Source organism: Camelus bactrianus, chromosome 17, assembly GCF_048773025.1.
Source record: "Camelus bactrianus isolate YW-2024 breed Bactrian camel chromosome 17, ASM4877302v1, whole genome shotgun sequence".
Taxonomy (NCBI): domain Eukaryota; kingdom Metazoa; phylum Chordata; class Mammalia; order Artiodactyla; family Camelidae; genus Camelus; species Camelus bactrianus.
In genome coordinates this window covers 30,789,223-30,813,849 of record NC_133555.1, presented here as the reverse complement: position 1 = coordinate 30,813,849, position 24,627 = coordinate 30,789,223, and the positions used below count along the sequence as shown (strand labels likewise).

At 42.9% G+C, this 24,627-nt stretch overlaps 3 protein-coding genes across 8 annotated transcripts in view; 1 reads left to right on the top strand and 2 right to left on the bottom strand.

Annotated features, from left to right (window-relative positions):
- CHDH (choline dehydrogenase) overlaps positions 1–8,583 on the bottom strand; it is a 45,051-nt gene extending 36,468 nt beyond the window's left edge. For all 3 annotated transcript variants that reach the window (XR_012499976.1, XR_012499977.1, XM_074344654.1), the window contains exons 1-4: positions 8,482–8,583; positions 7,645–7,818; positions 4,743–4,888; positions 1,852–2,006 (exon numbers count right to left, since the gene is read on the bottom strand). Coding sequence is in view for 1 of the 3 variants with exons in the window: in XM_074344654.1 (XP_074200755.1) it covers positions 1,852–1,903 (52 nt within the window). In the remaining 2 variants the exon portion in view is untranslated. The remainder of the gene's footprint in view (positions 1–1,851; positions 2,007–4,742; positions 4,889–7,644; positions 7,819–8,481) is intronic.
- The window catches only part of IL17RB (interleukin 17 receptor B), a 13,949-nt gene extending 3,672 nt beyond the window's left edge, over positions 1–10,277 (top strand). The window contains exons 4-11 of the mRNA XM_045505323.2: positions 726–853; positions 1,361–1,487; positions 3,301–3,348; positions 4,862–5,004; positions 5,382–5,453; positions 6,488–6,587; positions 7,731–7,829; positions 9,009–10,277. Coding sequence (XP_045361279.2) covers positions 726–853; positions 1,361–1,487; positions 3,301–3,348; positions 4,862–5,004; positions 5,382–5,453; positions 6,488–6,587; positions 7,731–7,829; positions 9,009–9,571 — 1,280 coding nt within the window. The 3' untranslated portion in view covers positions 9,572–10,277. The remainder of the gene's footprint in view (positions 1–725; positions 854–1,360; positions 1,488–3,300; positions 3,349–4,861; positions 5,005–5,381; positions 5,454–6,487; positions 6,588–7,730; positions 7,830–9,008) is intronic.
- On the bottom strand, positions 10,267–24,627 carry ACTR8 (actin related protein 8). Of its 4 annotated transcripts, none has more exons than XM_010968354.3 (13): positions 24,514–24,627; positions 20,986–21,156; positions 19,601–19,711; positions 18,883–18,987; positions 18,427–18,600; positions 18,009–18,102; positions 17,659–17,791; positions 16,224–16,377; positions 15,357–15,452; positions 14,701–14,841; positions 13,526–13,790; positions 12,626–12,789; positions 10,267–11,802 (listed from the first exon to the last, which is right to left on the bottom strand). In XM_010968354.3, exons 3-13 carry the CDS (start codon positions 19,670–19,672, stop codon positions 11,659–11,661), a joined length of 1,542 nt encoding a protein of 513 aa, XP_010966656.1. In that variant the 5' UTR covers positions 19,673–19,711; positions 20,986–21,156; positions 24,514–24,627; the 3' UTR covers positions 10,267–11,658. The 4 variants fall into 4 exon arrangements, with proteins under 4 accessions (XP_010966656.1, XP_010966657.1, XP_010966655.1 ...); XM_010968355.3 differs by having other exon boundaries at positions 19,633–19,711; XM_010968353.3 differs by having other exon boundaries at positions 24,361–24,615.

The following is a 24,627-nucleotide window of genomic DNA, read 5'->3' as shown; positions in this document are numbered from 1 at the left end:
GATGAGTCAGCTATAGTCCCTACCCAGTTGGATTCTCAGAGGGTCAGGAGGAGGCAGACACTGGCACAGACACAGTCAGAGGGATCCCAGCAGGACCTGTGCTCCAACTGAGGGGGTGGGAGGGAGAGCAGGAGAGGGCCCTGGTGAAACCACATTAAAGTCAGTGTTGCAGTAAGGCATTTGGCTTCATCCCTGGCATAGAGCGAGCTCGTTTTTGTTAGCTGTTGTTATAGGTGGTGGTGCATGAGTTGGGCCTTGAAGGAATAAGATTTGGAGAGGCAGAGAATAGGAGGCGAGGGCATTCCAGGGAGAAGGATCAGCATGGATAAAGGTGCGGCCTGAACAGGCACAGCTGGTGATGACACTCTGGAAGGCCTCTGTGGTGTTCTACAAAGCAGCCTGTTCCTCTTAAAAGAGACCCAAAATAGTGCAGAGTTAGAGTCACCTCTGCAGGTTATCTGTGAAATCAGGCTCAACAATGAGGAAGAAAGGCTTTGGAACTGGAATCCATATTCTGCCGCTGATGGACTCTGTAAGCTAAGGCAACACTCCCTGAAATTCCCTAAGCCTCACTCACCCCATCTGTAAACTGGGGACAACCACAGGGCCTACCCTGGAGGGCTACGGTGAATGTGAACTAAGATGAGGCAGGGTAAGCTGTCTAGCATCAAGTCGGCCACATAGGAAGTGCTAAATATACAACTGCCCCCTTGCTACCTCGGCAGCCAGCATCCGCTTGCTGAAGGCCACCAAGATCTGTGTGACGGGCAAAAGCAACTTCCAGTCCTACAGCTGCGTGAGGTGTAATTATACCGAGGCCTTCCAGACTCAGACCAGACCCTCTGGCGGCAAAGTAAGCACTTGGAGACACTTGGCTAATTGTCACTAAAGCCAGGTCCTTTGCTGGGGAGTGTGGATCCTGTGCCACACACACACACACACACACACACACACACACACACACACACACACACACACACACACACACACACACACACACACACACACACACACACACACACCCCCCACAGGCTGGTGAACAGCTATAGCCTGGAGACTTGAGCAGGCCCCCTGGGTTCATATCCCATTTCTGGCCACTTCTCTGCTTTGTGCCTTGGGCAAGACAGCATCCCTGGGCCTCAGTTTCCCTAACAGCAAAGTGAGGGGAACTGAACTTAACTTACATCCGGGCTCTAGAATTCCACACTTCTCTGATTTTATGAGTTATACTGGCAAATTTTGTGGGGTCTATTTCCTTAGCAGACATTGGCTAGAGACATGAATTTCAGCAGGAGGTTAAGGAATGAAATCATAAATGAAAAGGACTTGGAAACTCAGGGGTTCCTGCTTTGCCTTGCAGTGGACGTTCTCCTACATAGGCTTTCCTGTAGAGCTGAACACGCTCTATTTCATTGGGGCCCATAATATCCCCAATGCAAACATGAATGAAGATGGTCCCTCCATGGCTGTGAACTTCACCTCACCAGGTAAACTTCCTCACTCTTTTCTTATTCTTGTCTGGCTGGGACACCTGCTTTGGGGCATGTGGTTTGGTAGAGAGGCCAGGGTACCCTGGACATGGTGTTCAGCCTTGCGGAGCTTTGCTTACTCATCTGAAATATGGACACAATAGTAACTGCACCTCACTCACAGAGGAGAGGACTAAGTCAGGGAAAATGGAGGGGAAAGCCCACTCCCGTGTGTCAGGCGCTGTGCTGAGCACTTGACATGCATCATCTCACGTAAGCCTCCAACAGCGCTGAGGTGGGGATAGCCCCGTTTTATAGATGAAGAAAGGGAGGGCCTCAGTAACTTGCCCAGTGTTACACACACAGTAAAAGTGAAGCTGACCTTTCAAACTTTGGTCCTTCTTGATTGATGCACTGTAGCCACTCTTTGTCATTGATGTAAAACGTTTGTTCTGGTCTCGGCTTCCTGGCAGGCTGTGTAGTTTGACAGCGTGTGGCTGGTCTCTGAGGGTGTGTGGACTCCAGGAGGCTCTTAGGCTGCAGTAAAGAGGCAGGGTGGCACAGCGTGCTGGATTCTTACCCCTGCTCTATGACACCCGATCAGCTCTCTGGTGTCACACCTGCAGTGTCACGTATGGGACTGGGGCAAGGCTGAGACAGGATCGTGCGTGTGCAGGGTCCAGCATGGTCCTTGGCTGCAGCAATTCCCATGCCACCTCCACCCAGGCTGTTGGGGTGTTCAGTACCTGTTCAGTACCCCATGCCTGACCCTGTCTCATGTACAGCATCAAAGCCAAAGGGGGCAATTTCTAATCTGTCATTGTTCCTTGAGACTGTGAACCAGTATATTCTTGGTATCACATCATTTACCACACAGTCGTTCCCAGCATTCTTGATGAGACTAAATCTCATTTAAAAATTTTTATATTTTGGAGTAATTTTAGATTTACAGAAAAGTTGCAAAGACAGTACCAAAAATTCCTGTATACTTTTCACAGTTTCCCCTATCGTTAACATCCTACATTTCCATGGTTCATTTGTCAAAACTAGGAACCAAACTTTTGTATATTTTTGTGACTCTAGACTTTAGTTGGGTTTTACCTTCTTTTTCATTCATGTTCCAGTTACTTTTGGTCCCCTGTGCCTCCTTGTGTCCTGTCTGGTATGTGACAGTTTCTTAGTCTTTCCCTGTCCTTCATGACCATGACAGTCCTGAGAAGTGCTGGCCATGCACCCCACAGGATGTCCCCTGATCTGGGTTTGTCTGACGCTTGTCTCATGATTAGGCAGGGGCTCTGGGTGTTTGGTGAGAATCCCGCAGAGGTGAAGCAGCCTTCTCATCACATCTGGTCAGGACGTCACCACTGGTGCTCACCCCCATCATTTCCTTAAGTGGTGTCTGCCAGGCTTCTGTATCAGTCTACTCTTATTTTTCCCTTTCTCTAGTTTTTGGAAACAAATCATTAAGTCTACCCCTCCACAGGGATGGGGGTGTTCGGGGTGGGATTGAACTCTACCTCCTCTTTATGGATGTTACCAAATCTCATTTTTAAAGAATGGTTGGTTTCCAAGTCTTCTCTTGAGGGGATCACAGATACTGTTTTGATAGAGACTGTATTTAAATTAGACTCTGGTTATCACCTCATGGGTAGATAATCTTCTGTTTAATAGTATAATGTTAGCATCTCATTTAAATCTGCTCTCTTACCTCACACCTGGAACGTTCTGGCAATTTGTTATAGGTGTGATGAGCATATATATGTACACACTTATTGGCAAGGGGGAGGAGCAGTTTTTGTTTTCTAAAATGTAAAAATGTTCAAATTTCCAGGCTGCCTAGACCACATAATGAAATACAAAAAAAAGTGCATCGAGGCAGGTAAGTAAATACAGCATTTGCTTTTGTTATTAGAAGAAACTCATAACTTGAGCCAGCACAGCTCAAGTTTTTTTTTTAGGATCAAGGAACTGAGGTCTAGAGTGGGGCTGTTATGAATCCAAGTTGCTCAGACAGTGAAGGCTGATCCCCAGCCAGCCCTGCGCCCACTGAATCCAGCAGCCTGTCCAAGGATGGACAGACTCTTGGTAGGTTTATGTGGGGAGCAAGTCACAAAAAAACACCCTCAACACCTCCCACCCTTGGTTAAAGTAACATTTTAGCCCAAACCAAAATTAAGGTGGTGCCAGTCAAAGGCCCTTCCTGCCTGGACGGGAATCTGTAAGTCCTTCCCCAGCTCAGACACCACTCAGTACCACTGAGCTATGGCCATTGGGATCCTGTGCACCTTCAGCCTGGGTTTGCAAACATTCAAGGTGCTAGTGTTAGCTACAGTAATGACCTAGAACCATGCTTTTAACCTGTGACCTCACAGGACTTCACCTCTCCTAGGCCAGACTGTTAGAACCTGCCCCTACTCTTTAAATTTTGAAATAATCCCCTTCAGAATAATCAGTCCTAAGTATCCAATTTCCAAGGAGTTTACCAGGATTTATGCATTTCTGGGTAACACAGTCTTAGGGTGCTAATGAGATCAGTGGTACTTGGGGGGATTGGTCCCTGTCTTGCGGCACCCACACCCCCAACAAGGCACCGCTGCGAACCCTGGCTGACTGAGCTTGCTGGAAGGCAGACTTCGAGCACCGTGCTTCCTCTCTTGCCTCCTGCTGTGAGAGATGTGGAGTATGAACACTGGGGGATGTGAGGGGGTCTCGGGGTCTCCAATCAGTCCTAGTTCCCAAATCCTAAAGACAGTTCTGAGCTAGGGCCTGAAATTGTCTCCTGGGTGGGGAAAACAATGCAAACTATTCTAGATCCTGTTCCTGGAAATTTACTGAGTGCTAATTTGCAAGCCACATGAGTTGAAACAGCCCACTTTTTCTTAGAGTAGGCCTGTCAGGGTATCGTCTTAAGCTATGAGGCATTTCCTTGTCTCCTGATATTGGGTAAAGCTGTGGCAGGATGCTCTGAAGGAGGGAGCTCCTGGAACCCAGAATGTTCTAGTAGCTGTGGTCCTGATCCTGAATTCACTTGCTCTATAAACTGAGATATGTCTAACCTGTGGCTCCTGCTACCCATCCTGGAAAGGAGGAAATCCTGACCCCAGCCTTTCACTCAGAATGATGTTGAGAAGTGAGCTGTAGAACCCGGCCTATGCCTCCCACCACCCCCAGCCCAGGAAAGCTGCTTTCAGCAAAAGTAGTGACATAGGTCACCAACTTTTGCTTAAAACTTTTCTGGGCAGACATTACATTAAGATGATAAATAAAAGGTACCTTGTATAGAAGAATCTGGATCTCTTGGATGTGTGCCTGAGAACTTAGAGCTGTATCTGTCAAGCCCTTTTGGGGACTGAAATGCACCTCCATCCTTGTGATTCTCTCTCAACTCACAGGAAGTTTGTGGGATCCAAACATCACCGCTTGTAGGAAGAGTGAGAAAATGGTAGAAGTGAATTTTACAACCAGTCCTCTTGGAAACAGATACATGGCTCTTATCCAAAATACCACTGTAATCGGCACTTCTTATGTGTTGAAGGTACATTTCCCCTGCTTCATTTCCCTACCAACACCCCCATCCTCAACCTCCAGCCCTCCCCACCTTGTTGAAGAAGAATGCAGATTCCCTGGACAGATTCTTTTGAGAGAGCACAGGCAGGACTGTCTGTTATCCAGATGTGCTGGGCTATTTTGACTAATTTAAACAAAGAAAAACAAGTCCCTGGGGGTCATCCCCAGAAACGGCCCTGTGAATCTAAACCCAACCAAAACTAGAGGTCTCAGAAGTATGGCATGAATCCTGATTCACAGTTTAATGAGTTCAACGCCAGTTTGGGAAGAGCAGTGTTTTCACTGGCAGTCTTTGATCTGCCATCTCATATGGCTCCTAATTCTTGATTTTGTCTCACTCACCAGCACCAGAATGAACAAACTCGAACTTCTGTGGTGGTTCCAGTGACCAGGGAAAGTGAAGGTGCTGTGGTCCAGGTAAAGTTGAATGAGATGCCCTGGGAAGGGGCGAGAGGGGACTGAAGACCTACGGCACCGCTGTGAGGTACCTTGGAGGAGTCCTTTCTAGTTGGAGCAGATGAGTTCTCTCCCCAGCTCGCTTCTGCCAGCAGTCTACATTAAGTGATGCTCACAGGGAGTCCTGGCCTCAGTCTTCACAGTGAGGTTGGGAAGCTGACTTACTGTCACAGTCCTTTTTGCTTCTGAGTGGCTGTTGACTTTCCAAAGTGCTTTTATTCCCATTTTCCTCAGAGGAATTCTGAGACAGGAGTACCAATTTATTTCCCCAAACCTCTGTTTTCACCACAAATTGAAGTAACAAAGGATTTGAAATCAGAAGGCTGTGGTTCCCGATCAACTTATGAACTTTGCAGGGCAACTCTGTTCTCTCAGGGCCTGAGTTTACTCTGCTGGTGAACAGGAAATTGGAGTAGCCGATGCTCTCAGGGCTCTTTCAACTCCAAGCTTATGCCATGGGGCCATGGAGGGCCTGGGTGGGACACAGCTACACACAACATAAAAGGAGCTTTTGTTCTTCATCCTCTGGGACTTACAGGCAGCGCTTAGACACACCAGGTGGAGCAGATAACTGTCAGCACGTTCTGACCGCACCCCTTTTCCAGGGAACCCGACTCTCCTTGTCCCAGGGGACTTACCAGTCATAAATCAGACTTGGGTCAAGAGGAGTCCCACCACTGTTTTTTTAAGAGGACATATTTGCATATGTATTAGGATGTGACCTAACCCTTTTAGATAAGGAAACAAACATGTTAGCAACATGTACAAGGTTTAGGGTCACAACCCAGGAGTCTTAGCAAGTGTTTGGTCTTCGGCCACTGGTCTGGATTTTAGGGCTTTGTTTGAAAGTATGACCAAGGGGGAAAAATGTCCTATTAGAATGCTAGAGAGGGGTTGAAGCCAGAGAAAAAAATGACGAGAAATTCTGGTGGAAGTAGGAATCATGCGAGACTGAAGCATGGTGAGAGCTTTCTGAGCCCCTTATTTCTCCGCAGCTGACTCCGTATTTCCATACCTGTGGCAATGACTGCATCCGACGCAAAGCAGTCGTTATGCTTTGCCCACAAGCAGGGGTCCCCTACCCTCGGGATCACAGTAAGTGCCCAGCCATTTCCACGAGCCCATCAAAGAGGCTCAGGAAAGGAAGGCCTGTCCCCACCCCCATTCAACATGTGACCGGCTGTGTGTGGGGGAACATGAGGGAGAGTCCCTGCCTCCGTGGGCTGAACAGGGTGCCAGAAAAGACAGCAGTGCTGTGCCCAAGAGCTGCAATCTGAGTAAGAATAAGGCTTTGTTTATAAGACTGAGATCCTTTACCTAGCAGGGAATAACAAGAAGGGGAAAAAAAAATCAATAGTGCAAAACAGATGTTCAAAGTGCCACAAGGATCTGCTGAAAAGTCACTAGTGTAAAAGGACCGATTATATGAGGGAACCCATGTTTCCTGCGTTCTGACTTTCTTATCTGTCTCAGTGGCCCAGGCCTGGCTGTTAATGTAACTTGATGTGGTTACACAGTCAACATTTGGTTAACAAATTAGGAATAGTGGCACCAAAAGACACTGGTGTCTCACTGGTGTCTGGGAGCAGCTTATTCTGGAAAATGTCTCTCTAAATTTAGAGATGTTAGTTTTCACTGCAGGTAAACAAATAAAATGCTTCCAGAACTAGCCCAGGGGTGGTGTCAAAAGTGGAAAAGTGTTTTTCTTAGAAACCCAGCCTCCTAACAGTCCTGACTGCTATGTGGGCCTAGTACCTATGGATTCCTGAGCACTTTGACACGCTGGAGCTTACCCGATCCTCAACATTCCTGTGATGGGGTGGCATTACCCTCCACGTTTGTCAGCCTAATAAACAGCCTTTAAAAACACCGTCTGTGCATACTATATATTAAGTAATTGCACCCCAAATTACATTAATTTGTCAAAGAACAAAAAAACGAATGTAAACTCTGGTTACCAGAGTGAAAATGCCTGCGTAAATATGGAGTGAGAGGCCAAAGTGATTTTAGAGGACTGTTCCTAATCTCCTGGGTCCCCTAGCCCTATTGAGAATCTAATGAAAGACCTGGACACTTTACAGAAAAACATACCGATCTGCAGACCCCCTCTAGAGATCTACTAACCCCTGGTTTTAAAGGGACCAAAACTTACACAAAGCATTGAGCAAAATTTTGTTTCCAAATAGGAGAAAAATTTGGATTGTTTTGCTGAAGATGAGCGAGTTCTGTTTTCTCTAGGCAGAAGCGTCTTGGGTGGCTGGCTGCCTCTCCTCCTCTCGGCTCTGCTGGTGGCCACATGGCTGCTGGCAGTTGGGATCTACCTAACCTGGAGGCATGGTAAGGGTTACAGTTCAGTTCTTTAGAGAAACCTAGATGAGGAAGTAACAATGAATTTTTTGTAAAAGAGATTCCTCCAGAGGCAATCACATTTTGGCATTAGACAAGAGTCAGACAACATTTATTTAATGCCTTAGAGCTCCCCTAAAGACTGATACAATGACTGGACTGCATCTGCTAAGGGAAAGCGGGGATCGGGACCTCCAGAACTGCAGACCATCACCTGTTTCCTTTTTTACCATCAAGGCATCTACAAGGACTGAAATGGGCCAAAGATAGCTAATAACAAATTGCACTTTACCGGTGATAGGTACTCTATGTTAGTTCCTCCTTTTTAAAAATAGTTCTTCCAATAACACTCACTTGGGTTCATATACTCTAAGGATATGGCCGACTCTAAAACACTGAGGACCTGAATAAGAAATCAGAGTATTTATATAGATCAGAGTTAGAGGGAGGTCCACTCAAAACCTCTTCTTCTCCTCCCCTCCACACATAGACAATATAAATGCAGACTTTGTGCTGTCACAGATAGGACAAGATTAATCCAATGTTGTTTCTGAGCTAAGTAAGCCACATGGAAGTCTGACCATAGAAATACTTGTATTTAGGGGGCAATGTTTGACCTGTATCCATAACAGTAGTTTCATACCTAGTATCTGCTTTGTAGCACACACAGGACAGAATCCCAGTTGAATTCCAGCTGAAATGGGCTACCACTTAACCTTACAGAACTGTAAATAAACTCCACCACCTGTAGGTAGAAGATGGAACAACTTCTGATTTGATCCAACTCAAGATGAGATGTGAAGGACAAGTGGTCAACTGTTCCTGTTCATATATGACACTAGAAATACTAAAGTTACAATCACCCACCTGACACAGACCACCTTAAACCTAAACAGTTTCTATGAATTTATTTGAAAAGATACGGCTTGATTAAGAATTATTCAGTGACAGGGATTTAGAAAATACATCTTTTACAGTATCTTTAAGGTTTAAGCACTGGTGTGTTTCAGCTGATGTGTACAAAAGGAGCATCAGGGATCTCTTCCTCTCTGGCAATAACATCCCTGGTGCTCCAGCAAGGGATCATTTACCAGCGATGGTTTAGACTAGAGTGAAAGAAAGCCTGCTACTTGTTATTCACAGATAACAAATGTGTTTCTCCCCCCACAGAAAGGATCAAGAAGACTTCTTCCCCTACTTCCACTCTACTGCCCCCCACTAAGGTTCTTGTGGTTTACCCATCGGAAATATGTTTCCATCACACGGTTTGTTACTTCACTGAATTTCTTCAAAACCACTGCAGAAGTGAGGTTATCCTTGAAAAGTGGCAGAAAAAGAAAATAGCTGAGATGGGTCCCGTGCAGTGGCTTACCACTCAGAAAAAAGCAGCGGATAGGGTCATTTTCCTTCTTTCCAATGATGTCAACACCATGTGTGATGGTACCTGCGGCAAGAGTGAGGGCAGTGCCCGTGAGAACTTCCAAGACCTGTTCCCCCTCGCCTTTACCCTCTTCTGCAGCGATCTGAGAAGCCAAACTCATCTGCACAAATATGTGGTGGTCTATTTCAGTGAAGCTGATACCAGAGACGACTACAGTGCGCTTGGCATCTGCCCCACGTACCACCTCATGAAGGACGTTACCGCTTTCCGCAAAGAGCTTTTCCATATCAAGCAGCATGTGCCGGTGGGGAGAAGGCTGCAAGCCTGCCACAACAGCTGCTCCTCTCTGTAGCCACCCACGAAGCAGGTGACCTTAAAGCCTTACTACCCCTCCAATTACAGGGAAAAAAGCATCTGTGATGATTCTGAAGTTTCCTGTACAGGTTACTTGTAGGGAGAATTACAGTCAAACCTTGAACCACCCAGGGATTAAGGGTTCTGACATTTTAACTCTTACAACTTTTTCTCTGAAAGCATCTTTTTCTTAATGCAGAGATCACCAAAAGGCTGTTTGTATTAGTATTTGTATTTTCCTAGGAATGCTTATTTTTTTCACATAGTCCAAGACTGTGTCTGCTCTAGAATGTGGATCAGTTACAGGTGGATGACTCTTAAAATGTAAATTATCCTTAAAGGGCCATGCCACTCCTTCCAATACACGTCTTACAGATAAAGACCACAATGAAGAAGCATAGTGTCCAGATTCATAAGCAACTACCTCGTACTGCCTGAGACAATACATTTAATGTGAACGTTCACTTATTTGTCATAATCAGTTTTCTGTGCCTGTAAAAGGAAGCAGACATGGCTTATGTCAAAACTTGGACCAGAAACCAACTTGAATCAACACCTACCAGTTATAAGAGCAATATGCTATAAGGTGAAAAACTATCATAAACAGAAATACTTAATATGCTTTTAGAACTAAGTAGCCAATACTAAATTGTATTGAAGCAGCCTAGAAACATAAATAAGAAGAAACATAAATAAAATCAGTATTGTATAAATTTAATTATTTTGTTAAAAACCTAAAAACAAAAAGCAAAAAACAGCAAAACAATTTTTAGATTGAAGGCAAACATCCCAAGTAGTACTAGCACGTAAAAATTCTGTTACACTGGCAGACTCTTCGTTTCCGACCTACTGAGCAGATCCTTAGGATGATTTATGTAAAATGCTCCAGTGCCAGCATTTTTCCACGTCCTAAACCTTAAACCTCTCACCATCCTTACTCTTTCTATATTCCCCTTCACCTGCATCTCTTATTTGTACCTACATTCATCTTACCCCACCCCCATTCTTGGGAGCGAGAAGGTGCCTAGCAGAGAGTGGCAGGAATCACGTATCCTCTGCATCCTCCCAGGTGTCTGAGCCCCCAGGCTGTGCTCACTGGCTCCTGTCTCCAAACCTCCTTCCTTTTCTCTGGCCAGGGGCTCAAAAGGCTGGACCAAGGCCTGGACCACTGGTGGTAACAGCTGTCTGTATTTAAACTTTAGTTCAGACTGCTCACAGATTAAGGTCAACTGATCATACTGAACAAAAAGAGCTCCAAAAACTTTCACTTCATTTTCAGATAAAGGAAAATTAGGGACCTGATGATTCAGTTAGTAATTCCAACAGTCACCTTGCTTTTCTGTATGACATATTAACAAGTCTAAATTATACAAAAATCATTTCTACTTGGCTTTAGGAAGAAAATGAGTTTCCTTTTATAGTTTTTGTTCCATTTGGGTCAAATAATGATTGTTCTCCTTCCCAAGCCCACCCCAGATCATGCTGGTAACAAAAACCAGCCAGCCCAGACTTAAATCTTTGCCTCTGAAAATCTAGACCTGAATGGGCCCCAAACTTTTTTGTAATCCAAGAGAAAATGAAAATTTTTTTAAAAAGAAGCTTCTCTTCCTATCTGGAATTCCAGCAGCACACAAGAGTCATGACATAAGTGCTTGTTGTACTAGACAAGAGAGAAAATGCGTAACCAGACATTGCTCACAATTTGGGTACACAATCACACACCCAACCCTCACCGTCACATGAGACTGCCTGATGACACTCTGAAGGCAACCTATATGAAAGACTTCACCACTGAGAACTGCTCTACTGCAGCATTTTACATCATCTGAAGTTTGAGACCCTGAGAAAGGCGCAGAGTTTACCACCGGAGTTAATATTTATTCTCAAATGTCCTGACTACAAAAGCAGCTCAGTTTTTACACCAATGTCATGTCCTCACATAAAAGTTAAAATTCATTAAAATAAAGTTAAAATTTTCATGAACCTTATGCACTAGGTCAATAAATTAGAATACAAATATTCTATAAGAGTCTTTTATACCACGAGGCATGTTTTTGGTCTTCAACAGCGACTGTTCTGTCCATTTCACCACACAAAAGCAGCTCGTTCTCGTAGCATGCGAACACCAAAACGCTGCCATTCTCTCTGATAAATCCACAGTTCCTGTGTCGTATCCAAACAAGCCAACACTGCCCCTCCTTTCCATGCAATCAGCCGGGGATCCATGTCCTAGGGAAGTGATACACAAGGATATTTCGATGTAAGCAGGTGACACATACACTTAATCATTTATTTGAATTTGGGGGTAAAAAGAGCCCCGCTGAGTCAATACCTAAAAAGCCAGATTTTCAACTTGCATTAAAGACCCATGAAGGACCCATGAAGTACAGACATCTTTCTATTTCAACTGACAAGAAAACTTTTTAGTTTTTATTACTGAAGATGCTACTATTCACTACTCACCATCATTCCACAATGGTTCCTATAGTCAGGAACATATGTAAGGAAATATTTTAAAGTTTCAGTGTAATAAATATATCCCACAATCCCTCCCTGAAGATTAAAATAAACATATTCCCAGGAATTGTCAGTGAGATACAATAAAATACAGGAACAATCTGTTTCTAAATTCCTGAATGTGTTTCTTTTCAAGACAGTTCAACAGCAAAAGATCTCTGACAACCACCTGGCCCATGGAGCAGCAGGAAAGCCTCAATATGAAAGAGATAAAGATGGAATTGTTCTGACTGACAGCTGAGAAGGGTCAGACTTTTCCCTGCTCCACCCAGTGCTTTTACAAAGGTGGAAGTCAGTCATGGTAGTCTGGAGGACACAGCAGGGACTAAAACCCAGTAATCAGGATCCCTAGTCCACAGCTCCTTTTACCACCTCTGTGACCTGCTGAAAGTAATTCTTCCACCCGCTCCAAGCCCTCAAGAACTCCCCAGACACAAACTCATGCGTCCCAGGATTTTCTGTCCACATATGACATAACAATTAATCAATGCTGTTTCATCTGCATAGAGTCCAACTTGCACTAAAAACAACATACCTTCGGTCTCGTGATCACATCCACATTTTCAATAATTCGCCTGAATGAAGGTGGCATTTTATTGAGAATTCTGTGCTGCAGAAATTCTTGAGCTTTATGAAACATCAAACCACCTCCCACCACCAGGATGGAGCTGTACATCTTCTTTTTGGTATCATCAGATGCTGAAAAGACAGTGAAATCCCTTCCACACTTTTTCTCTGTCCATCACCGCCCTAGACCAAGCCACCATCATCTCTTGCTTGGATAACTGCAGGAGCCTTCTTGGCCCTCTACAACCCATCCCTCAACAATGCTACAGTGCAGCCAGAAGAACCTTGCAAAACACAAATGTGGGCATGTTGCTGTCCCCACCCCTCACCCTGCTAATAGCAGCATTAGGACCAAAATCTCTAAGGGGGCCTACAAAGTCCAGCAAGGTGTCTACCCAACACTTTTATGGCCTCCTCTTTGCACCCTGCTTCCCAGCCACACTGGCCTTCACATAGGCGGCTTCTTCTTCTGCCTGGGATGCCACCCAACCTGTGACAAGAGAACACCCCACTCCCCGCTAGATCTTTCTCAAGTGGCTCTTCTTCAAGAAAGCCTTCCATGCCTCGCATTCTCCACACCTCCTCCTGAGTAAAAATTCCCTATTAAATCCCTCAATCAGAAGCTCTCAAAATCAGTACCCTTTAGTTCAATTTTGTAGCACCTGCTAGTTATAATTTCACACCGTGTGATTATTTGACTTCTTTTGGTCTCCTGCACTAGGCCTCTATGAGGCCAGAAACCAATTGCTAACATCTGACAATGCAGGCATAAAGTTGGTGCTCAACAGTTTTTGAATTAATATGCTGCAGTGCAAAACTACACCCCAGCCTGAACCCTGCTCTCTCCCGGCTCCCCAGATGTGCTTACAACAACAGTCTATGCTATGAAGGATGGCTTTATCCAGGCCCAGAGCTTTCCCTTCAAACAGTGAAATGGCTGTCTTCCTGGACATCAGTGCAGTGAGAGCCTCCTCAGAATCATTGCCAGGCATCAAGCAGTCTCCCTGCGAGGACCCCAAATCCACCTCCTGGGAATGCAGTCTTTCTGGAAGATCAGAGGACTGGCCACGAAGATCCCCTTCAAATCCAATGGGTTTAGATGCAGACTTTCGATCAGCAGTAGCTTTTGCAGACTTTAAAGCAATCAAAAGGACAATCAGAGAGATGATAAGACTATAATAGAACACTGTTGATGTTTCCAGCTAGATCCACCCCTCCCTACCTCACTAATCTACACCACATAAAACAAAAGCTGTGCCTGCAGAGAGGAAACACACCACAGTATATGACCAAGCACCCAGTTCCCACCCCTGGATAATCTGGGAGTGACACGCGGTGTGCAGAAGATGAGGACATGCTGACAATTCCAAAGCAATCACTGGCAGGCAGGCAGATCACAGAACTTTACTCTTATTGATTGGGTTTTGAAACTGAAAAGTCAGCGTAGATCAACTTTTTCACCTTTGAACTGAGTTTTTATGTGGACTGGTGGCTGTTACAGATCCTCATTTCCAGATCTTATCTAATAACTTCATGTTCAGCTTTGGGATAGGAACCAAGACTAGAAAAGGTTTACTGCCCTCTACTTCTCCCCATCATGAACTGCTGTTTCATCAGCAGACAAGAGCTTTAATTTGTACCGTTGCATCAGACATCCTATTCTTAGAATCAGTTTTGGACAAAGGAATTCAGCTCTTTGTCTATGCTACCCAACTTCTAAGTGATAATTAAAAAATAGATGGGATTTTATTGAAAATACCACTGGATAAATATTCAAAAGAAATAATGCACGCCAACAGGGAAGTATCCTCATTAAATTAACTTTAAAATGTGTGACTGGTATTCTGAAAACTGGTTTGATGTCTGCTGAATAAAGACATCTGTCATCTGGATTTTAAACATAGACTTCATTTCATCTACAGCCCTAAAAACAGTTATCAGCTTTAGTATGCTGTCAGACGAGAGTGACTGCAATGATCCATTAATTCGGGCAAACTTCTGCACATCCAAACTGCCTCCTCTCATACCAGAATTAACACAGACCTGTTCTTGCTTGCTCTGAGTGGCCAGCAGGTAATGTTCATCATGAGGATCCTCAGGGTCACCCTGGGATCTGTGCTGCAAAGTTGTCATTTTCTGTCCAACAATTCCAAAAGTTGCTGGATAAAATAAAGCCATCGGAGCCTGTGCATAGAAGGAAAGAATGACCAACCAAGAATACTGCCTCCTGAAAAAACTGGTCCATCAAATTTTGTTCTTCCACAAACTAAGTTGGCAAATCAGGTCCTATAAGTTAGACCAAGTGAGTGCTCTCTTTTGGGAGTAGCATAACTTCTTCAGTGCATGACAGGCCAGAAAACTCACTTCTCATCAAACTGAATGGGTGATATGACACCAGAGAGAGAGAGATCTCACAGTAAATGTAAAATAATTGCCTAGTAATCTACTTTACAATTTCCTAATAAGAATGGTGCCTCTCTCTAAATAACAATTCATCACATAGTGGCCAACTAAAAAGATGGTCCTCAGATCTGTTCTAATCTGTATTTTATCAGTGGCTTAAATGTTGGGTTAGCAGCTAAAAAATCTACAACCAGCTGACATTCTGACCTCATAAGGTTTCCAGCAAGTACATATCCTCTCAGTCTGACTGAACCTGGCTGGCTTTCTATCCATAGAAATATACACTCATATGTTACCTGGAGTTTTTCATCTCCTAATCGAAACTGGTAAAGAAGGGCAGGGGAATCTGGATGTCGAATCTGAAACTCATGGTCCTGAAGGCCAGAGATGTCCTGATTTCAGGAAAAGATGATGTCAGTCAATCAGTAAAAGTGCATGTAAACTCCTCAAATGACAAGCCTCTCTGCCATCTAAATCTCACCTATAAAAGGGGTGCCCTACAACTTTCTATCACTCCCATTGGAACTTAACGAGAGTTCAACCGTACTTTGCTTCTTTTTTAACATTTCTGAAATTCCCACCATCTGTGTTCATGTTTTCCCCATTATCAATACACACTAATACAAATAATGGCCCAAACCAATAAGCAAATTCCCTTAATAACTGGGAAATGTTACTCTGTCTTATGTTTCTCAAATTTCTTTTTAAATTCAGAATTATATTTGAAAAAGTTAAAAAAAAGTCTAAAACAAATAGCATAAAAAGGTACCAATTCACATGCAATGATTAAATGCTGACTGTTTATAATACTAAGAAAGTGCTTCAGATGAGGCCATTTCATTAAATGTATGTATCTACATATTTACCTGCTACTATTCTTTCCACCTAAAAGTTTACCTTCATCCTTTATTAAAATGACTAGAGATCCTAAAGTGAGATAAATTAGCTAAACTCTCTTAAAAAAAAATAGCTGTGTTCCAGAGCCTGAGACATATTATTACAGCTCTGATCTTACCAAAAACTCACTCAAGAGCTTCAGCCTCAAGGCTTTATCAACTTAGATCGAATGGGTAGCGTAATATTGTTAAATTTTTAATTATCTTTAAATATCTCAAATTTTTCCTGAAAACAAAAATAATCAGCAATTTTGATTCTGCTCCCACCTGATCTAAATGACAAAAAGTTTCTTTAAGGTGCTGCAGAAGAAGGCAATCCATTTTATTTGTTAACTGGCATTCTCTGTAAGGAAACCCAGCTCGCTGCATCAGCCAGTAAAAACATCTTGACACGTCAGATCCACCATATGCCAGACAGAGCCTAGAGTAAAGAGAAAAGGGCACATGGAAATTCTGCTGCTTAAGAAGGTGCAAAGGGTGTTTTGAAAACTCAGGCCCAGTGAAACATAGCAAGTTTCCAGAAATGTTGTAGGAATAAACTAAAGAATGAAAGGACAGAATGAATGGATCAGAGGAAGAAAGCAAACCAGCAAAGACCAGTGGTGAGCACCTAGAAGCAATCATGCTATTTGCAAAAAATCTCCAAGAAACAGAATACGTATTAAATCTAGCTCATTTCCAAATCAGTATGCTTAGCACATTACATGATAGTCATTTGCCTGTTTATGCTCACCAGCACATAGAGATGGCAGGGACACCAGAAGACAAACTTACGGGAGAAAATCTTAGAGAATACTATCCACTAACTGAATGTTTCTACAATTTGGAAAGATCACTGCTGTTTGTTTTGCTGGTAGAAGATCTGGGTCCTGTGTTTTCTCTATACTTTGGGAACTAATGTCATTAAATAACATACACAGATGAGCCAAAACAAGTCATACTGGGTTTTAGAATGCACTGTAACTTGGCATGGCAGGAAATCATTCTCACGGACTGCTTGGGCCCTCATTTAAATTTGTTTCTATGCCGTAGGATTCAAACTACCTATGTGAGGGACAGGAAGAATAAAAGCTTCCTGAAGAAGCCATCCTAGGAGCACAAAACGCTGCAGGGAATCCATATGTGCACTACCTCAATGTGCTCACCTCACCTGTGCTGGGCTTGTCTCAGAAAAGACAAGCAACAAACCTGCTTCTGACAGATATCTTATTAACTCCTCCATCAGTGATGACATAATAAAAGGACTTGACAAGTATAAAATTACTTATCAATCACCAAACATAATTATGACAAGAAAAGCAAATACTCAAAATGCTAGCTAGCTAGAGAAGTCAGACCAGAAAACTTATTTTCCCCTACATTACTTGCCTAAATAAAGCTTTGCTTTGAATGTGGTTGGTATTTTTCTGCTAGACTACAGCAAAAGACACAAAGCTAATATACACAGCTCGTCTGTGGAAAAGCACACAACACACACTAGGACTTTCAGGACCTGCTGATTTGAACTCAGATTAGAGACTCCCAATGGGAAGGGTAAAATCAGTTGTTTACAGCCTTGTTAGAATTTGACAGTCTTGCTGGTTTCCTATGAAAAATTTAAGTATGTAATTCCTTAAAAAAAACTTCTTTCTAACTCGTGATGCTTTCTACTGAACAGGCTGTGTGGAGAGGAGCAGGGAATACCACCTCCCAAGTTCCTTACCGAGTGTTCCGATGGGAGACCCCATCCTCCACACAGCACACGCTTGTCTTCTGGTCTCCAACATCTACGATACACGTGCTGCTTAAACCACTTCCAAAGGTGGCGCACACAGACTCCTGATGGACCACAATCCCTAAAAAACAAAAGGTAGGAGAGCAATCAGCTAGGGAGCAGTAAAAATCCCAAGACAAATAGCCAATTAAAGCCTGGGAATCTCTGGGCAAGCATCCAAGCATAACCAACCCTCCCAGAGTAAGTATTTCAATAAAGCAGTGAAACAGATTAACTTTGTCAGGAAAAAAGACAAACAATCTCATTTCAAGCAGATTTCACTGGAATATCAGACATACCTGAAAAACCCATCTTCATTAGGATCATATTCACTAATTCTTTCACATGCTGTTTATTATAGATATCAGGAATTAACAAGATACATCTATAATACTAAAAAGAACAAAGGGAAAAAAGATAAAATGGTTAACACTCAAGTTGTAAAACTTGTAAAATGAAAAATAAGACAACTGATGTGTCCAAAAAAGGTCCAGAGTGAAGGCATCAACGTGAGCAAGCTTGCTGACTGTGCAGAGCAGTAGAAAGAAACACTAAGAGACAAACAGAATGGGGGGAGTTCAGTGAAGAAGAAAAGATATCCTCAATACTTCAAGGTCAAGAAGGCTTCAAGGATACTGCATTATAGACAACTGAACACAGTGTACTTCTATCAACCAAGAATCTGAGAGACAATCCAATAACTGGGAATTTGTTTACCTTTAAATCTTTCAGGGGGATTTCCAAGTATTTTTGTATTGCATGAGACCATATTACTTCAATATCTGCCAGAACAGCTGTAAGGGAGCCCCCAGGTCCTGGGTGAATATTTAACTGACCTCTTCTGATAGGCCAGTGAATATTGTAACAGTCCAATGGATTGACATACAAGGCCTGGAAAAGAGGGGAAGATGAATACATTGTTAAAATTCTTCTCTCTAGGTTTTCTGGTTTCACATTAAAAAATCCTAAGGCCAGAAGTTATCATTAACAATGCTGACTGTTCTAATTTGAGAGTAGAGTATATAAAATCTCAGGAGCCACTGTCAGTATCTGGTCCTCAGAGCAGGATTACAGAATGGTAGGAAACAACTAGAACTGCCTGGCAAAGCAAGTAAGTTTTAGTAGTAGGATCCAGGTTTACTTCTTCCATTTCATTGTAAAGAAGTATCCTACCTCTTCTCCTACCAGAAACTCAGGATGATGAGATGTGTTCGTCCACTTATTTCCAGAACAGTGATCTAAAATCGCAGGTCGCATCTGCTTGTTGTAGGAGCGTGCCTGAAATAAACAAGGACCAGAAAATTCTCTGAATTTATGCAAGAAAAAAATGGGCTGTCCTCTTTTCTTCACTCTCACAGACCAGATAGAGTGACAAATTCTAATCGTTAATCCAAGATATCTGGCAAAATATTGATTAGTCACAAGTGGATTCTCCTGCCCTTTTTCACAATCTTGATTTTTCCCATGATGTGAACACTCAGGCTGTGATTCACAGCCAGTCCAAAATTAATACTGCACTCTGCTTAAAATTGAATACAGATTTGTATATCATACACTCATGCCCACTCCTAGCAGTACTGGTTTATCACAGTAAAGTGACAAATGTCCCAAGAATACACCTTCCCATTAAGATACACTTAAGACTGTATAGGTAAAGTGTAAATCTTCAACAATTTGCAGTAAGAAAGACCACCTTACAAATTACTTGGCTTGCCTACACATCTGTAACACTGATTCAGGTATTCTATAGGTGGTTAAGAATGGTTTTTCCTCCTTTTTAAAGGAAATCTCATCTTTAACTTGCATAATGAAACAGGGAAAGCACATGAATGCATTGTGATACAATAGCACTGGTAAAAGAATGAATCAGAAGAAAGCACTGAGGCTGAACCTGCTCAGGGGACACAGGGATCCTTCGTGTACCATTTGACATCTTTTTAGACCATATTGCTTGATCCACCATTTTAAGGCCATTTTGTCTTTGTTCGTTACTTTCAGGTTTCTGGGGAAAAAGGAGGAGAGATGAACAGTATAAAGGATTTAGTGAAAAGGGAAAGAAATATGGTAAATAACTAATTTAAAAAATCCAGCAATAGCAAATGCTCCCTCATCAACAAATAAGCACAGCCTTAATTTCTGTCTTGTGTATTGATCTTAAGAATTCAAAGTAATCTTTTTATTGTTTATTAATATAAAACTCAGAAAGGAACCATCACCATAAACTAATTATTTGCAAAAACCTATATAACCTCAAGTGACTTCTGACTTGACAGAGCACATCTACTTTATGTTTACAAAGTATTTCAGAGACTTTTCCATGTATCTATATAATTCTGATGTTTACAATTTTTTAACATTTTATTCCTTCACCTGTTATTTTGCTTAAGTAACAAATCTTCAAGTTATTTTAATACTGTACAACACATAGCCATGAATATTTTTGTGGAGATGTTATTTTGTTTTCTTTCAATTTTCATTCCTGAGGTTTATTCCCTAAAGTAGAATTATAACATCCAAAGATGTAAATGAATTTTAGACTCTTACATTGTCATTATATTTAAGCTTAGAAATGGACTTAAGGACAGCCTGCTAGTTATGCCTAAAAGTGAACCCCTAAGGCTTACTATCAGAATTATAGAAGCTGCAAGTTCCTAAAACTTCCCCTGATTTAAAATTTAAAAGTAGATTACAATGCAATATACATATTTACCATCTATCATGAAAATGCTTCCTGATAATTACCTCTGCAAAACTGGATGCTTACTATATCACAAGTAAATGCTTACTTTATCCTTGTAAGGAAATACTTTTTTTTTGCATTAAAATTATGTTTTGATCTGAGATCATAACAAGTGCATATTATAGCAATTCAGTTTGCTTACAGATTGGAAATATGAGCTCAGTTTAAACTCTAAGTATCTGGGAAAAAAAATATGGCGGTCAGTTAATGCATCACTTTAAGTGAATGACAATTCTGCATCTTCCACTAAAGTTCACCTTTAGTGATACCCAAGTTATATCAACAATACCCAAGTTATCCTGATGGGTTAAAAAAAAAACAACAACTGGATTTACTTTTATTATAATTATTTCTGTACAATCTAAAATTGCTAGCTTAGTTAAAAGAATGATATTTGTAACCCCAAATGATGTAATTACTTTAAAACACATTAAGGCTATGAAGATGTTCAAGATTACCGCATATACTAGAAAGTCTAAGTCCTCCCAAGGGGACAATCCTGGGCTTTCTCTCCAGGTCCTCCATTTCTGACTTACATTTAGTCCCTCCCTCAGAAGCCAGTTGTCCTTGTATAGGGGCTGCCCTTGTTGTTTGTGTCTTCGTGCAATGACATGAGGAATGCTGGCAGGAAGTGTGTCTGTGGCTCGACCGATCCTTAGAGTTGTTGAACCTGGATGTATGACAACAATGAAGTTGCTCTGGATTTGCTGCAAATATAAAACATAGGAGTGTTTTACACGCAGTTAAAAAGTTAAGTAACATAGAGGTAACAGGCTAGACTAAGAAGTCAGTTTCCTGTAATGACTATCAGACTCAAAGGTACCAAAATAGTTCACTAAAGGGAGTTCTTTGAGAGGCATCCAATTACTGCTCTCTGCCCAAATACAAACTCATTTTGTATCTCTATGTTCCCAGGATCTGACTCAGAGTACACAGATCAACAAATATCTGTTTAAACGAATAAAATCTTATTTATCCAATGCAAATCAACCTACAATTTTTGTACATTTCTGTGCCAAGCACTGTGGGTACCATGGTGACCAGGACAGAACTTTCCTTTAGTAGGGAAGATAGTTAAACAAAGAATAAGAAGAGTGTGGGGAATACTATGACTTGTGAAGTGCTGAGCTGCCTAAATATGCATCACTTAAGATGCTTGTTTTAAAAAAATTCCTAAAGACCCTAAGACTTCACTATGAATTTTCTGATTCAGAATCTCCAGGGAGAGAAAAACTAAACATCTGCAACTTTTAAAAGCTCCTAAGGTGATTGGTATGATCACTCAGATTTGGCAACACAGATTGAGCAGGTGAGGGAAGAAATTAATGTAAGAACAGAATCACTACTTTATAATGCAGGGAAGTATGGCTTTATACATTAACCACTTCCAAGGATATACAGAAACCGTATTTCAGTCACTGTTCTTAAAGCACTTTATCCTTGTTGGTTCTGTGCTACCTACCTAATCAGGCAAGAGTTTAGGGTTAAAAAGCCAGAGTTCACAATTCTATCCTCAAAGGTCAGAAGACTCTGCTGTATGCACTTCACTTTCCATTCTTTGGAGACAGTGAACAAGGACTGACAAACAGCATCAATCAGCACAGTGGAGTGGCGACTGTGGACTTTTGGAGGATAATTATTTTAGATCTGTAATTCTCAAGGGGGCATGATATAATCTGAATTGCCTGGGGGAATCTTTACCACGTAAACTTGTTGAGGGACCCAGTCTCAGTAGGGAGTGAGAGAGGGAGGGACTCTGACAATCCCTTTGACAACAGGATGCCTCTGTTGGATTACCATTCCAGTGTGACTCCTCAGTCAGCAGCTCCTCGGCCCTGCATTTAAGCTATAGTTGTGTCTTCTTGGCAGGTCTCTATTCAAACATCTCTGTAACTTGCCAATAAGATAAAGTCCAGAACCTGCAAGATGAAGAACCTGCCTACTTCTCTGGGCTTCCTCTAGAACCACTTCCTTTTCAGTCTTCTTCATCTTCCCAATTCAGATGTCTCCTGATGTCTTAGCTCACCATGCTGACTTCCAGGCCTTCACAAAGGCAATTTCCTTTGCCTGCAATGTTCTTTCTCCGTGTTAAATATTACTCCTCCCTTCAGGTCTGCAGTTAAATGTCATCAGACCAGGTTTGTTTGTCCCCCTGCAATCTAATCTTACGTCACCCCTTTTCATGACACTTTGTCATTCTTGTAGTGATTTACTGTCTGCTCTCACAGCAGACAAAACCCTTCACATAAGGGGTTACTGTCTTGTTCACTAGTCTACGCCCAGCACATGGAACACAGAAACCTAGAAGGTATGTGTGAATGATCACGGCACCACTTTCACATGACATGGCGCTATGTGGTACATTTCCCAACCTTTTGTGTGCTACGGCAGAAAACATTTGTCTAGCAGACTGAGTTAAACAGATGACGCTACTTGCCATCATGGATACTTGTACCTTATTAATGGGTACACAGGCAGTAACACACTGACTGGGAAGCTCTGGGGAAGTAAATGCAATTTTTCAAAGTGTGGACAAATATTTTTTAATAATTACATATTTTAACATATTGGAAAAAAACTAGCCAGAAAATCCCATACTTCACTTCCTGGATATTATTGTATAAGATTGAGTAAAAAAGTTATTCAGCAAATAATGGTATGAGAGCCAAAGAGGATATGGAAAAACCAAAGGGCGTTATATAACTGACAGAAGTTAAGCAAATGTTGCTATGGTGGTTAAGAGCCCAGGCTCTGGATACACAGAACTGGCTTTGAATTCAGACTGTGCCACTTCCTTGCTCTGGATGAAGTTCCTACCTCAGAGAGCTACTGTGAGGATTAAACGAACCTGGCTAGCTCTGTTCTACATTGCCTTCAAAAGAAGTCAGATTTTTTGGCTTACATGACCCTCATAATAATAACTCTGTTAAGATCTTCAGTCTTCCATGGTCCTCCGCACTAGCCCATCCCACACCACACCCTGATACCTAACGCCTAACCCCCACTGTGAGCTCTCCCCTGCCTCCCCCTCACAATGTGGGAGCATCCCAGAGGGTGGGAATTGGCAAGGCCCTTACACACCATCCAGTCTGCCCCCTCAACTAGAAGTCTGGAGAAACTGAGGCCTGTGCAACAGTAATAACCTCCCTGAGGGTTTACCATGTACCAGACACCGTGCTATTTATTTTAAACTGCTGGGCCGGCTGAGAATTATCCTTAACCCATCTACCAGTAAGGAAGCTGCTTCAAAGATGTCTAACTTAAAATTCTGAGCTTTTAAATACCTCCTTAGTTTTTGCTATGAATTTGCCCATTTTCCTGTGGGAATGTTTTCTTCACTAATTAGTAAGAATACACACACACACACACACACACACACACACACACACACACGGTCTTCTGCCTGCCATGCTCCTACAAGTAATTTTTTTCTGGTTAGTATGCGTTTATCTTTTTCTGGTTTAACACACAATTCTTAATGTCTATTTAGAAAACTGTATACCTTCTCCTTGTTTGTGCTTGAAATGACCTCCACTACGTGAGATTTCCTTAACAGAGAAAAAAGCCTGAACTCCTGAGTATCCCTTACCAAGGCGCGGTGCTAAACTACCTGAAATCACTTAAACTTCAGTTGCTAGGAAAGTGACAGCCCTGTCCTGGTCTCAAGACCAGGAAGGCTGGGGCTCGCACAGCGGTTGGTGGGGGCGGGCGTTAGAGACGCAGTCAGCGACCGGGTCGTTGACCCTGTGCCCGCGGAGCGACCGTGGGACGACCTCCCCCCACAGCACCACCCACGAGAGTTGGGGCCTGATACCCTGCAAACCTCAACCTCCCCACTCTGTCCCCTGCGCCCAGCACCGCGGCCTCCACCCCGGCCCGGAAGCCGAGTCCGAGGCCCGCCCCGGGCGCACCTCCTGCAACGACTCCGGCACCAACGCGGGCACAATGGGTCGTTTCACGCCGCGCTGCTCCTTCTCCTTCTCCCCGCCCTTCTCCTTCCCGTTCTCGGCGTCCCCTTTCTCAGCCTGGGTCATCTCGGCCGCCGACGCCCACCAGCCTCTAACCTCAGGGGCGCGCCGCGACCACCAGAGAAGAGCCTCCTGCAGGGAAAGACGCTCGGCCGGCTGCCCACAAACAAGATGGCCGCCAGAAGTCGGCCCAGAGGATTCCGGGAAGGA